At 48.7% G+C, this 14,427-nt stretch overlaps 1 protein-coding gene across 1 annotated transcript in view; it reads right to left on the reverse strand.

The window, feature by feature from the left end:
• EHD3 (EH domain containing 3) overlaps positions 1 to 11,508 on the reverse strand; it is a 31,064-nt gene extending 19,556 nt beyond the window's left edge. Inside the window, exons 1-2 of the mRNA XM_076334703.1 lie at positions 10,925 to 11,508; positions 3,823 to 3,999 (exon numbers count right to left, since the gene is read on the reverse strand). Coding sequence (XP_076190818.1) covers positions 3,823 to 3,999; positions 10,925 to 11,151 — 404 coding nt within the window. The 5' untranslated portion in view covers positions 11,152 to 11,508. The remainder of the gene's footprint in view (positions 1 to 3,822; positions 4,000 to 10,924) is intronic.
• Between the last annotated feature and the right edge of the window lie 2,919 nt (positions 11,509 to 14,427).

Here is a 14,427-nt window from a genome sequence, read left to right on the forward strand (position 1 = left end):
CTGCCTAAGAAGAGTAACTTGTGCTTGTTCTTAGTGGGTTGCAGCTCATCTATTTCAGTTGCTGGTAACAGCAAAGGACAGTAAAAGCCTATCCACTTATGTGGCTCCTGGTAGCATTTCATGGATAGCCTTTTTGTGATGGCATTCCAGGCAGCTATAAATACGTGTGTGTATATGTACATATGCATATTAATAGGGTGGTGTGACATTCAGGCATAAAAAAAATGTTACTGTGGGAGAAAGCAGAACCACATAAAGGATGGGGGTTGGCACAAGGGCCACTAGATGCAGTCAAGGCAGACAGAACCCTGAAGCACTCTGAGTGGCTGGTTCTGCTGAAGTCCCTCAGCTATGAACTCCTCCAGGCTATGCCACAACCTCACCCCAATTCTTCTACTTGTATGACTCCAAGAAGATTCTGAGAAGAGTGAATCCTCATGGGTTAGATGAGTGTCTTCTAAGCTGTCAGCTATTTCAGACCACATATTACAGCCTCTCTCTGCCACATCCACAGCTTGGCAGGTGGCAACAGGGACCATTTCTGAACATGTAACACCTCATGTAGAAGAGGGGGGCTGGCTTGATTCTCCTGTTGAGTGCCAGGCACAGCAGCAAAGAACAGAAGGCTCAGGAGGTCATGTTATTCCCCTTTCCTGCCAGTCCAGGTTTGCTCTCCATTGTTACAGCCCTGAGCATTCCTTTGGGTCTAATATTAAATGGCTCAGGCAAGGGGATTTTCCACCGGTTTCTCTAGGGAAGGTACACCACAGGAGGTTTCAGATACAAGGTCAGAGGCCAGCATGAGTAAGTGCATTCTGGCTCTGTTGGCAAGGTTGTTAAGGCTGCTGCCTTCCTGCCGTCCCAGCAGAACTACAGGACCTCAGGGAGCATGACCTAATTCTGTCCGGGGCCACATGAAGGGAAGAGCATGGTGCCAAACTAGACTTTCACTACCTTTACAGGCAGAGCATGGGGGTGAAGGAGGAACCTATTATCCATGATGCCTCCTGCTGTTGACAACACAAAAGTGGGACTGACTCCACCTTAGCTTCCCAAGACAGACTTTGGGGGTGGGAGGAATCTTGCAACCAATCCAATGCGATATGAAAGTAATGGCTGATTTTGTTCCAGGCCCTTCGTGCCAAACCAGTCCTCCTGATAACGAGGTGCAACCTGTAATCTCTCTGTTGGGATCCCTCCAGAGCTGGGGTACTGCCAGCAGAGTTGGAGTGAGGAAAACAAGCCTTTCTCTCAATACCCAGGAACAACCTGGGGAAAGGAGAGGAGGACAAGAGACAGGGTGAGCATGTGGTACTGCAGAGCTGCTATCCTTTCAGCCCTATCTCTGCCCTTAGCCAGGAAGGAATGGGCAGGCACCCCATCTCCTGGGAATGAAGGGAAGGAGGAGACAGGCTCTGAGCAGCACAATTAGCTGCTGTCTCCCACCCAAATCCTGACTGTACCACTCTTCCCTTGCTTCCTGGAAGGCAGCAGATCCCAGTCTCTGCCAGGAAGGGAGTACCAGCTGAAGTTGGATGCTTACTCCTTCTGTTCCTCCACTTAGCTCCCCTGGAGCAGCAGGCTCTGCACCCCACAGGACACAGGGCTGTGGGCTGCCACCTCTCAGCTGAGACCATCATGGTCTGTGTGAATGTTACTGCCTTGTGCTGCTCTGTTCTTTTCCACTGGTGCCCATAGCCAATCGTTACCTTTAACCACATAAGGGTAAAGCAGACTTGCCTATGGTCACTCTCTTATCTCAGCTTAGAGGGGTTGCTCCTGGAGATTACCTCCCTCTTTAAATTTCCTGCTTAGAGCCTCCTAGCTGAGGTTAGTGCCTTAGAAAACACATAGCAACAGCAAGATACGTGCAAGGCAGAGACAGCTCTGCATTGTCTCTTGCCAAGAAGCCAGGCCCACAACAGGGGTAAGTGTGGGTGGCTTGATCTAGTCCAGTGGGTGCACCCTGACTTACATCTGCTAAATTTCTGGCCCTCTGAGTAAATTCTTGCATGCGCTTAATTTCCTAATTAGCTGGGTATTCCCATCTGCATTTTCAGCACTGTGATGCTCACACTGCTGAGCTAGTCCCCCTTAGTGGGTCTTCCTCTGCCAGTTTAGAAATCATTACCCCTTTTTTTTTTAATCTGTCAGCAGAGAAGTGTTTAATTAGCTGTTGTGGTTACTCTCTGCATTGCTAGCAGGACTGCACTTCTGCTGCTGCTGAATCAATCCTGTGCCCCTCTGCCCTGCTGTCCTCACAAGCACATACTTGACTCCTTCCTCACAGGAAAAGGAAGAGTAGCAGGAGAGTAACAAGAGCACAGCATGATACAGTGAACTAGGCTAATGGACGCAGAGATCCCTTGCTGTTTTAGGAGCAAACTGCATTCAGGACACGTCAATCAGTCCAGTTCAGGAGTATTTGCTTTTTTGCCTACCGTGCCTGGCCTCCTTACTCCTGATGTTGCTTCTTCTCTGTAGTGAACTGTCTGCCAGCTGTGGCTGTTCTTGGCTATCAACAGAGCTGCTCTGAATGATACTCTCTTCATCTACTATCTCCACACTCCAGGCAGGAAGCCTGTTATTTTCTTAGGGCAAACCACCTTCCTCCCCTGGTGTAGGGAGTGGGCAGTCACCTGACCTAACTGTTGGCCAGGTGCAGATGTTCTGGGCCCTATAAAATATTGAAAACATCTCAAAGTCTCCCTGGTGCAGGACCATGTCAATGTATTTGAATGATGAGCCTGTGTAGTGATCAGATATTGCTTCCAGAGTCACCCTGAGGCACTGTGAGGTTCTCTGCATAGTAGCGACTCCAGCTAGGTCCCTCTTCTCCCATCAAGCTTCTCCCCATTCTTCTCTGCAGGTCCCTTCCCTGTCTTGCTGCAGCCTACACCAGCACTCCTGTGGTCAGTGCTGGTGGGAGATGCTGCACTCTCTAGATAGACACTCTCTAAGCTCAGAAGTTAGAAAGGGAGCCAAACCCCAGGTTTCCTGGTTGTTTGGCTGAGCAGCTGCCATGTTTGCAACATCTCCCACACTGTGTTAGCAGGGAAGGCGCCAATGACGGGCGTAGTCAGACTGTTTGTTCTCATCTGCCTGCTGTAGCACAGTTCGTGCTCATCTAGGATATGGGTGTGTGCTACTGGCTTCCTGCAAGGCCTAGATCCAAAACTCGGTATGGTTGGGCTAGGTCTAGGGGATGGAAAGGTTACATTCCTCATGCCACAGAGCCACTGTCCAAACCCCCTGCTACAGTTTTTTTATGGGAAAGTCTTAGAGCTGTCATCAGTTTGCACCTGAGGCTATATGTATAAGGCATCAGAATGGCGAGAGCCTGGTTTTGTTACAAGGGGGACACTCAAGCAATGTTTAAAAATGCAAGAAAGCAAAGATGTGCATATTGTGCTAGTTCCACTACTCACTAACTTCAGTGGCCATGTCTGGTTGGACTATCTAATTTCAGGGAACTGAACTGATGGCAGAATGGAAGAAGCTAGGAATATAAAAGCAAGGGAGAGTGAAGTGTAACAAAGAGATTTACCTCGGCTCCTACGAGATGAGGTTGACAGGCTGTGCTGTGTTTTTTGTTTTGTTTGTTCAAGTGAAATGAAGGTTTGGCCCACTTGAATTTGTTAATCTGCCCTTCGGTGTGTGACTGACATGCACCCAGTAGGACTGGAATGGCTTTGCATCAGCCATGTGGATGGGGAAAAAAAGGAAGAATAGTGTAATGCCTTATCCTTTTAAATTGCTAGCTATACTGCTCATTAGGTTCTAGCTTTATTCTCCAGAGCAACTAAGTTCTTGAGTACCGACCTGTTCAAAAAGGCATTGCCAAAGGCGTTGAGTTTCCTGAACGGTTTTTTCGGATCCACTACCAACGCGTTTCCAGGAACGATTCCTTCCACATCTCCTTGCATAACTGCTATAAAGGAGTCAGTTGTAGGCTCTGGTCCAATCCTCATCCCTGGGAAATCCTGCTCCAGCAGGTACCTGTAGGCAAAAAAACAGGGTGTGGGCATGAGACATGAGCTGCCTAAGTCCTAAATGAATTGTACTGCAGATTGCAGTGTAATTATGAAGCTCAAGAGTATAGATCCTTCCGAGGCTATTTTTAGCACTGTTACTGAATCGTTTGATTAAATGTCATGGTAGCTTTTCTACTCAGGATCTCCACATTTAAAGCTTTCTTATTTCAGCTGGATTAAGAAATTGAGAAGATTAGAGCTGCTGGGAAGAGATTCTCATCATGTTTGATCATTTTGTGTATTTTAATCCTCAAGACATTTGGAACAGACTTAACATAGCAAAGTAAAAACAGCAGTTCACTGCAATCACAGAGTTAATCCCAAAACCTTACTGGCCTTTGGTGCCAATATCAATTACTTCACTGTCGCTCATTTCAGCAGACTCATCCAACTAATGTGCTTAGCCCCCAGTCCAAATCAGTCGCTCAAATGCCAACTTCTCCTGTACTTGACTGTTGAAGTCTCAAGTCTCCCTTCTTGTGTGCTTCTGCAATGCAGCTACAGTCTACATTATAAACTGCTCAAGCATATTGAGCATTAAGCATGTGGGTGGCAGAGTATATCCCAGTATTTGTTATCAAGCTAAATAGCACAGCATCCCTTATTATTTCCTAACCCTCTGGCAGCCTCTCTGAAGGTACAGTTTGGCAAATTTCAGGGAAAGACAGTCACCCATAGGGCCATAGGACCTCAAATAGGACCCTGGCAGCACATCCTGACTTACCCTGCCAAATTCAGGGTGGGTCAATGGTGTGCATAGGACAGTTCCCTTTGGCTCATGAAGGAGCCAAATGCCATCACTGAGGTCAGGTCTGTGTTTGTGGGTGCTGAAAACATCCCACCTGCTGGTCCTGTGCTGAAAACTAAGACCATTGTGTCCATGTGGCTTGCAAAAGGGAGCTAGAACTGGTCTAGCCCTCAGTATGGGATAGTGTCAGACCACCTGACCTGCTGATAAGCTCTGGATTGTTATACGAGGAACATAATGACTGCCAGGTTATGGAAGTTAGTATAATACTGCATTGTTTGTTGCCAGTAGATAGCTGGCACTTCCTCTTCTGTTGCTTTGACCTACTGTTTAGTAGGTAGAAAGTATAAGTAGAAAGATAAAAAGTATAAGTAGAAAGATAAATACAGAATTGCTGTGATGTTAAGAGTAGATTCAGGGGATAGGGAAAAAGGAAATGCGAGAAGGGCTGCGGATTTTTCATGATTGAGACCAGTGTGTTTAACAACTAGCATTGGTTCACTCAGGTGAGTCTTATCAGAGAAGGTAAGTTCCTATGCAAGGGACTACAGGACCACTGGCATGAAGGCTTGTGATAACTTTTTTGGGGTTCCTGCTTTCACCATCACTTTAACAGAGGTAATCACCATCCAGCATTTGAGGAACAACAAAAAACTGTGCTTGTTCAGCAGGGTTATTTATTGACACCATGTCAGCAAATGCATCTTCAGTTCCCAATGGGCAAGGCCAAATCAACTGGATCTAGAGGTAAAACAAGCAAATGTACACCCAGGACATACTGCAAGTCACTGCTACTTATCTGGCTTGGTATACATTAATGAAGAGAATGGCTGCAGCAAGAATAACTCCAGCAATGATATCCATAATTCCTTTAGGGGCTGACCACCTCCTTTTTGGTATTTTATCATTTATTTTCTTGGAAATCACTTTGGATGAGAGATACAAGTCCTGTGCTCACCAGAATGCCACCAGAAGTGACTTCTCTTAATGGGAGCAACTCAGATGAAACAGCAACTATTTAGCAGTTCACTAAAAAACTGAAATAATCCAGGAAGGATTCCAGGAAGGAAACAGCCTTCTGGCCTCCTATACTAGGGTGGATACATCCTATCTACCTAAAGCCTATACAAGGGTTCCTCGAACTTTCCTGTAGAAGTGGGTCATTAGTTAACAAAAGCAGACTGCAGCTAGTGCTGACGTGTGCCACCTCCCTAGCTGGTGATCACAATACACCTTCCTGGCAGCTACAGTAACTTCTCTCTAGCTTGAAGCAGCTGAGAACAAGGAGGAGCTACTCTTCTCCTACCACAGGCTCTGTAGACTATCATACGAGTGTTCTTGGCTCCATTCCCTGGAAAGCTCTTTACACTGAAACAACCATTTGCTAGGTTAGAAGCCACTTGGCCAGACTCTAGAAACTAAGCTTAGGCTTCCTGGATGGCAATTAAAAAATGTCAGCCCCTAATGGACATTGCTGTGATGCTAGTCACTGCTATTGGCTTTCCTCTACTCCCACTTTGTACTTCGCTTTTGGTCTGACATAGTATATTTAAGAGTGATATACAGATGGGCATTCACTGAGTCCATAGAAATAAATCCTTCTCCCCTTGCAAATACTAGAGAGAAAAGAAACAGGTAGTGATAACAATTGTCAAATGCAACAAGTGAAGTGCTTTTGAGAAACACCCCTTACTCCCAGTGCCAGGTCACAGCCTTGCCATAACAATAACCTGCTTTTTTTTTTTTTTACAGGTTTGAGATGCACATGTAATATGATAGCTTTTGAGCAACAGGAGACAAAATAGCTGGGGTTTTTTTGTCATTTATAGACAAAGCTTCTGAGAAAGTCTAAGCAAAAGTCCTGCATATAATAGCAACACTCTTCCTCCAGCCAGGCTGCTCAAAAGAATTTTATCACAGCTCCACTCAGCTAATGTTTCAAAGCATTTCTGTGTTTATTTCTTGTATAAGACTTAAAAAACCAAAACAAAAAATCCCAACAAAAGCACTCTCATATAGAGGTAGCTACAAGAGAATGTTAATTGACTTAATGTGCAACAGGTGGTATGAAAACAGGAGATGAAGATTTGCACTGTCTAGTATCATAGCATCTATTTTAAGTAAGGCATCTCTGGAAGATTTGGGCATATTGTGCTGCAGGGTGTCTGCAGCACAAGAATCTCATTGTACACAGGACAAATACAAGGGGATTTACTGACACTGTCTGATGGGGGAAGGCATTTCTGCTAGGCAGTGACACAGACCGCCTCTGCTAACAGAAGCAAGCTAGAGAACACATGCAGTTGTCACATTTGTGGGGATTTCTGGGAGAGAAGAGCAAACAATAGCAGTGGAAAACACCAACTGACAGTGAGCAATTTTCCCTGCCAGTGCAGCTGCTGAACAACTTCAAGGGCCTGGGGGAATAACCTCCAGCCAGGATGGGGAAGCCTGCAAAGAGGGCCAGGCAAGAGGTGAATTTTTTTTTTATGGCCAATCTTCTTTTCGGAGAAGTGTCTGGACTTGGTATGTGGCTGAGAGCATCAAGCTGTTTGCCCCATTTCAGGCCTGTCCCCTCTCCTGGTGAGGGGGGAAGTGAGGGACAAGGGTAGGAAAGCTGCATTAGTGCCAGACTGGCTTGGGGTAGCCTTTCCCAGGCGGGTTTGGAGCAGCATAGGAGCCAGGCAAGGAGATCCCAGGCTCTCCAGGCAGGAGTGCTGCAGGATGTGGGGGAAGGGACCGCTTGCTCGTGATGAGTCATGCAGGAGCCCTGCAGGATGCTGTGTGGCAGCAGAGGTGATGCAGAGTGGGAAAGGGAAGAAGGGCAGAGCAGGAGGAAATGGTGACAACTGCCTGGTGCAGGCAGAGATGAAAGGTTCAGGGCCACACAGGGAGGTCACACCAGAGCTCTGCATGTAGCCTGTGACAAAGTCTGGAGAGGACACGTAAATGATTAGCTGTAGGAGGAAGGGGTGGCTACACCAGAAAAGCAAGCCATGTTGACTGTTAGTAGGGCTCTGGCAGGCTTGTTTATTTTATTAGCAGGATGGCTGGACAGAAGCCAGAATTATTTTTAGAAAAGGCTACAGAATCTAAGTTAATTAGGAGAGTAATGTTCTGTCCTGCACTCCCACCCTCTTACAGGAAACATAAAAAGCAATAACATTGCAGAGTCAGGCTCCAGTGACATCCTGCTGTGGCTGCCAGATATTCCCAGGTAGAGGTGTTGCCTTCCCCTTGCTATCACAGCCTTTCAGACCCCAGCCCTGCAAAAAAACCTCAGCCAAATGTATGCTGAGGAGAGAAATGGGAGCGAGCAGAGAGGATACAGCAGGAAGCAGGAATGGAAAAGCTGCAGTTAGTGACGCTACATCTTTCACATAGCAAAATAAGGCTCAGTTCTCTGGGTCCCTGAAAGCAAGGGAGAGGACAGCCTGGTTCCACTGAAAACTAGCCAGTGCTCTGGTCTTGCTACACTGGCTTTGACCCACACGACTCACCTCCCTCCTCCCTGCCTCAGCCTCTAAGAATGTTTCTCACTGCTGACCTTGACTGCCTTCTTTCTGCCATCAGCTCCTAACAAGACAGCAGCCTCACTGCAAGATGCTGCAGCTTAGGTGCTTCAGAGCCTTGCATTTCTTCCTTGTTTCACAGATTCCAAGAAGAAGGAAAGATATTTAGGAGACAAACCCACCTCAGGTAGGTGATTAAGGTCCTTTGTCCTTTTTTTTAGTGATGTACTGGGATCCAGGTGAACTGGGACTGAATTCATTCCACATGAGTGTTTAGTGGCACTAAGTCATCGCCCTAAATTGCATGGCAGTACAAGCAGGATGCAATATAAGAGCAGAGTGGATAACATAGGGATAACACTAATTATTCCCCGTCCTGACAAGATTATGGAAGAGATGTCCAGAGGCTGTTTCTTGCTTCACTCTAATACCAAGGCATAATGGTTGTTTCCCCTCCCACAGTCCCCTTTAGCTCCTCCCCGCTCTCAGTTTTAGCTCCCACTTGCTTTCCCACAATAAGTCTGGATGCTAATCTGGTGCTTATCCCTGCTCTCTAGTGACCAGTGCCTGCAGGCTCACACTGGAAGCCTATCATGAGCAACACTCAGTTTTCTGGCACCTCCTGCTTTTGTTTGGTTGGGATCATACTGGAGTACCAGACCCTCACACCCCTCCTACTATAAGAGGCCCTTGGTTCTCCAACAGTTCTCAACCTTCACCTTCTTATGCACTATTTTGCACAAAGAAAATTCTGCCCTCCCAGGTCCATTTTGCACTCCTGTGAAGCAGAAGCTCCTGGTCACTTCTGCTTGACCATAACCCCTGGATAGGCTCATCCTAGCCCTGTGCACAGAGAAGGCTGGGAGATGAGGACACAGGCATGAATGAAATGCCCTGGTTGAAGAGAGGCTCAGATCAGCTTGCTGACAGCAGAGCAAAGGAGTCACTGCCATCCCACAGAAGCAAAGACTCAATCTTCTCCTTTTGCCTGGAACATGCTTTAGGCACCCAAACTTCTTGCAAAAGGAGCTCAGGCTTACAGGGAGGGGAAAAGGCAGGAAGTCTCTGCTAACAACAGCATGCAGGTGAGACTGCAGGGAAAAGCTGATGCTGGCAATCCAGAGAGAAGCATTAGAAAGAGATGCTCTAGTTACACAGCCAGCAGCCTCAGGAATGGATATTCACCAACCTCCTCGTGTTCAGGGGAAGTTCTGCTCTTGAGGTGTCAGTAACTCAGAGGACAGAAAAAGCCTTTTAAATAGGTTTGGTACCAAGTCACAGAACAAAGATTGGGGTGGAACCAGACAACTATGTTATCCCATCTAGCCTCTCTGATTTTCAGAAGAGCAAATCCCTTTCCAACCATGTACCAAATGCTTCTTACGGTCATTCATGCCCCTTCACCATCTACCTGACCTGCTCAGATGAGAGAAGCCTCCTCACTCAAACTTTGTTCACCAGGTGCATGACAAGGTAAGCAGAAATGCATTCTGTTCTTGGCTCCTGGCCGGGGCATTAAGTAGCAGGAACATTACAGCACACACAACCCCCCCCCCTGCATTTCTCAAGGTCACTCCTGAAGAGGTACAATCAGCTTGATTCACCTCTCTCTATTCTCCACAGCTCCCTCCTCCACCACCAAGAAATACTAGTAGAACAAAGGGCTGGCTGCTTGTGGCTTGCATCCAGATTTACACTGGGGTAATTCCACAGATTTCAACACAGCCACACCAGAAAAAGCCTGGAATTTAACACTAAGCTTATGAATCACATAGGAAATGCAGACAGCGCAGCTTCAGCTATGATCCCAAGAGAAAGGCTGCTGCAAGTTGAACTAGCAATGTGGCTGAACAGAGATCCCTGCAACCAAGTCCAGCTGGAAAAGTTTAACCCTCCCTTTGGCAGTTTCACATCAAACCTGCTGCTGGCAGCCACCCTTTCTTTACAGTTAGGAACAAACTTGCTGCTCCCAGCATCTCAGCAGAGCAGGACACAGTTAAATCGGAGCTTACTTTGGAGCCCTGAAGCTGGGCTGGTCTCTCTTGTGCACACACACATCTGAGCACACATGCTTCTCAAACTAGGCTCTGAGCATTACCTCTGGGCACAGTGCAGAGAAAGAAAGACGCAAGCATGAGACACAGACCACTACAAACCCAAGCACCCACTTTAAGGTTCTGTAGGCCATAGGTTGCCCCACCATCGAAAAGCTACATCAAGTTGAAAAGAATGGCTATTAGGGGGGCTACTCTGACCCAGCAGTCACGGAGATACCCTGTGTGAGGCTTCCCGCAGCCTTTGCACTTTGAACGGACAAGAGGCCTCCAAGTGACTCACGTCTCCACGCTAAAGCCCTGCCTGCGCTCCTCAGCCCTGTCCTGGGCTACTTTTTGCCACGTCGGTGTTTCATGGGACATCTCACTCACGCTGTCCTTGTGAAGAACACTCTCAGAGTTTGAGTGGAGGTGGCTTTTCAATTGAAAGCTGTTGATGGGCACCGGGGGTACGGAAGGGGGAACAAAAGAGGGATCCAGGCGTAGCACGGGTAGCAGAGGCCTTCTCTGCCCCGCCACGGCAGCCGAGGGTGCGGGCATGCCCCAGAGGGAGAGAGGCAGGCAGCCGGGTTTTACCTGATGAAGGTGGTCTTCCCAGTGGAGTACTGCCCCACGAGGAGCACCATGGGCTTGTTGTCGAAGTCGGCATCCTCCAGTGCAGGTGAGTGGAACTCGTGGAACTTGTAGTGCTCTTCCAGGGGGAGCAGCTTGGTTTTGTAGAGCTTTTTCAGGCCCTCGCTGACCGTCTGAAACACCTCGGGGTCCTTCCTCCGGCGGTCGTCGGTGCCCAGCCAGCTGAACATCTTGGGGCCGCCTGAAGCCAGCTCCGCAGCGACCACCGAGGCTGGGGCGGGGGGCGGCAGGCAGGGGAGGGGAGGAACCGCTGGCTGGCTAGCTGCCGGCGCGGGCTACCCCCGCATGCCCCCTCAGGCCGGGCGGCGGGGCCCGGGGGACGGCCTGGCAGGCCTCGCTCCCCTCCAGCGCCCACCCGCGAGGGCCGCCTTCCGCTACGCGACCCGCACCGGCGGTTTCAGTCAGAAAACGGTCCCCGCGGGAGGCTAAAAAAGCCGCTTCTCCTCGCAGCCTCGGCTGAGCGGCGCCGGTGGACGCCGCCTCCCTTCACGCCGCCGGCTGCCGGCGTGGGCATGCCGCGGAGGCAGGGCGAGAGGGGCGGGCGGTGGCGGCGGCAGCGCCCTGCGAGCGCGGCGGGCGGTGTTTAAGGGCGGCCCTCCAGGAAATGGGCCGGCGGCGGAAGTCTGCGGCTCCTGGCAGGCGCCGCCCGTTCTCCCCGGCGGGTGAAGCCGCGCCGGGCGGCGCCATATTGAAGAGGGGCGCGACGCGGAGGAAAAGCGGGAGGGGGCCGGGCACGCCCCGCCGGGCGCGACGGGGCACAGCGCCCCCTGGGGGCCGCTCCGGCGATTTGCAGCCCGGCCGCCATTTTATTCCCCTTCTCACCTCACCTTAAAATAAACCCCTGCATGTGCAAATTTGACAGGGAGTCGGCTGTTTCTGAACGCTGCCACCCCGAGCTGGGCCCCCAACCCTTCCCCAAGCCAATGACTCGGTTGCACTGCTGCTGCCCCTCACTTCTCGGGGCTCGCAGAGATGAGGCTTGCTGTGCCCAGAAGAGTTCACCATTTAAGCAGATGAGACAGGCAAATTAGCTGCTGTCTCCGCTCCTTTATTCCTCCAGTAATTAGGGCTGACAGGACAGCTACCGAGCGAAGGCTGCAGTGCTCGGGCTGAAGCCTGCATGGGTTTTCCAGCGGCAGCCCGTGGCTCAGCATGTCCCCAGGGCCGGCCATCAGCCGTAACGCCCCACTGCCGGGCCCTCCTCATCACTGCTGAGCAGCTGGGACAGAGCAGGGAATTTTTCCTAAAATATCTCTAAATGGATTTTTCACTTGAGTTGATCCAGCGGGTCCGAGAAATGTGGCAAGAGGCAGTTTTGGAAGCGGTCCCACCGTGTGGCAGGATCCTGCCCTTTCCCAGCCATTTGCGGACGGGAGGAGCCTGCGCCTTGCGTAAGCAGAGGCGGTGGTGCATTAAAAGCAGTTGTTTTTCACGGGTGCGTGGGGACACCTGGAGACGTGTGTGGCCCCGTGTGCTTGAACAATGATCCAGGTCCCTTTCTATGCATCTGGCTGCAGGAGCAACCATTTTCTTGGCTGTTCCCGTTGTGTGATCCCATGTGCTTGTAAGCTCTGTGGCATGGCCTGACCCGTGAGGTGCGAGCAATGACTCCAGGGACCAGTTTTCTTTTTCTGGAAGAAAATAGCAGGCTGACTGTGTTTTCTGAAGGTCAGGCTTCTCTGCTTTGCTGCCAATCCCTAAAGCTAGTCTGAAAGTGGAATTAATGTTTTGAAACCTCCTTAAGACTAATTTCCCTCATTTCTTTAGTTTTATAAATAGAGCCTTTTGGCTTTAAGAACTTGATGACTCCTTTCCAGTGAAAACTCCTGAAAATGAAAGGCCCCATAGAAATCAACACATTTTGGCAAGAATTCCTTACTTTGTAGGAAAAAATTGCTTTAATCTTCTATGTAGTTCTGCCATTTAAGGGCTGCGCTCCTCCGATGCCGTTCTGGTATTTCTACAGCTATATATGGAGTCTCTTTGGTGCTTGCTTGTGGTATCCTCAGAGCTGAGTAAAGGTCAGGCCAGGAAGCCTTTGATTGTAAATCTCCCCAGGCCACCTTGATGCCCTTCCTGAATACAATGAATGGGGAAGGAAAGCAATGTTTCTCTTGTGCAAGCTGCGGGAGCTAACTGCTACAGGTAGGCAGAGGCATGCTTGTCCCACGTTTACAAGAAGAGGATATATATTAATCATTAAGTTGCGCTAATCATAACTATGTATACCCGATGGCCAAATGGCCAAAAAAATGTTTCTTCGCCTTGTCTGAAGAGAGTCCCTTTCCTTTGGATTCTTCATCACCGGGGCAGATCACAACCAAACTTGACAGTTTTTATAGACTTTCTTTAGGTGACTCACAAACATTGTACAATTTTATTTATTTTTCACTGTTTTCTTAGCCATTTCTCTCTGGAAGGCTGACTTCCTCAAGGACTCTCCTTACCTTGAAGTATAGAGCTTGTCAAAAACAAAGGGAAGTAAAATTAGGAAAGGAAGTTTAGAGTATAATTAGGCTTTTCTTTTTGCCAGAATCTGAACTGAAAATTTTAGTCTGTTTTCATTGTTTAGTCCTTTTCATTTCTTAAACAGGGGTGTTTTAATGGATGGTTTTCTGTTGGACAGACTGGTCTCACAGTGCAATCTTTTAGGCAATTTTTTTAAATTTTGAAAGCAGAAAAAGAAAAAAAACAAATCTTTTTTCCAAATGATGATTTTTCATTTAAAATGTCACTGCTGGAGGAAAGGCTGTTTTTCTTGAAAGTTTCTGAGCTGTTCAAATGCAAAAGCTCTCTCTTGAATGCCCTGCACAGAAACTACTGTACTGCAGCGCTCAGGACATACCCGTATCTGATACTGATGGGGGTCTGCTACTGCCCTCTACTATAGAATTTGTCTTTTTCTCTCAAGCTGTGACAGATTAAACTTTTAGCTCTGCAGTTTCTGAGTCATGTCCCTGCTGTTGGTAACATGGCTGGCAGTCACTTAGCTGGATGCTTGCCTTGACCGGGAGAGAGAGAGACTTTGCTGGAGAAGATTCAGTTCCACTTTGCTGGAAGTGAATGGGGCTGGACTAAGTCACATAGTATTTGCATTCAAAATGAAACCTAATTTTTGGGGGCTGTCCTGGTTTCAGTAGGGATAGAGTTAATTTCCTTTCTAGTAGCTGGTACAGTGCTGTGTTTTGGATTTAGGATGAGAACAAAGTTGATAACGCACCCATGTTTTAGTTGTTGCTAAGCAGTGCTTACACTAGTCAAGGACTTTTTAGTTTTCCATGCTCTACAACTGAGAAGGCTGGAGGTGCACAAGAAGCTGGGAGGGGGCACAGCCAGGACAGCTGACCCAAACTGGCCAAAGGGACATTCCATACCATGTGACGTCATGCTCAGTACATAAACTGGGGAAAGCTGGCCGGGGGGGCCGCTGCTCGGGGACTGGCTGG

This window comes from Aptenodytes patagonicus, chromosome 3 (assembly GCF_965638725.1).
Source record: "Aptenodytes patagonicus chromosome 3, bAptPat1.pri.cur, whole genome shotgun sequence".
In the NCBI taxonomy this organism is placed as follows: domain Eukaryota; kingdom Metazoa; phylum Chordata; class Aves; order Sphenisciformes; family Spheniscidae; genus Aptenodytes; species Aptenodytes patagonicus.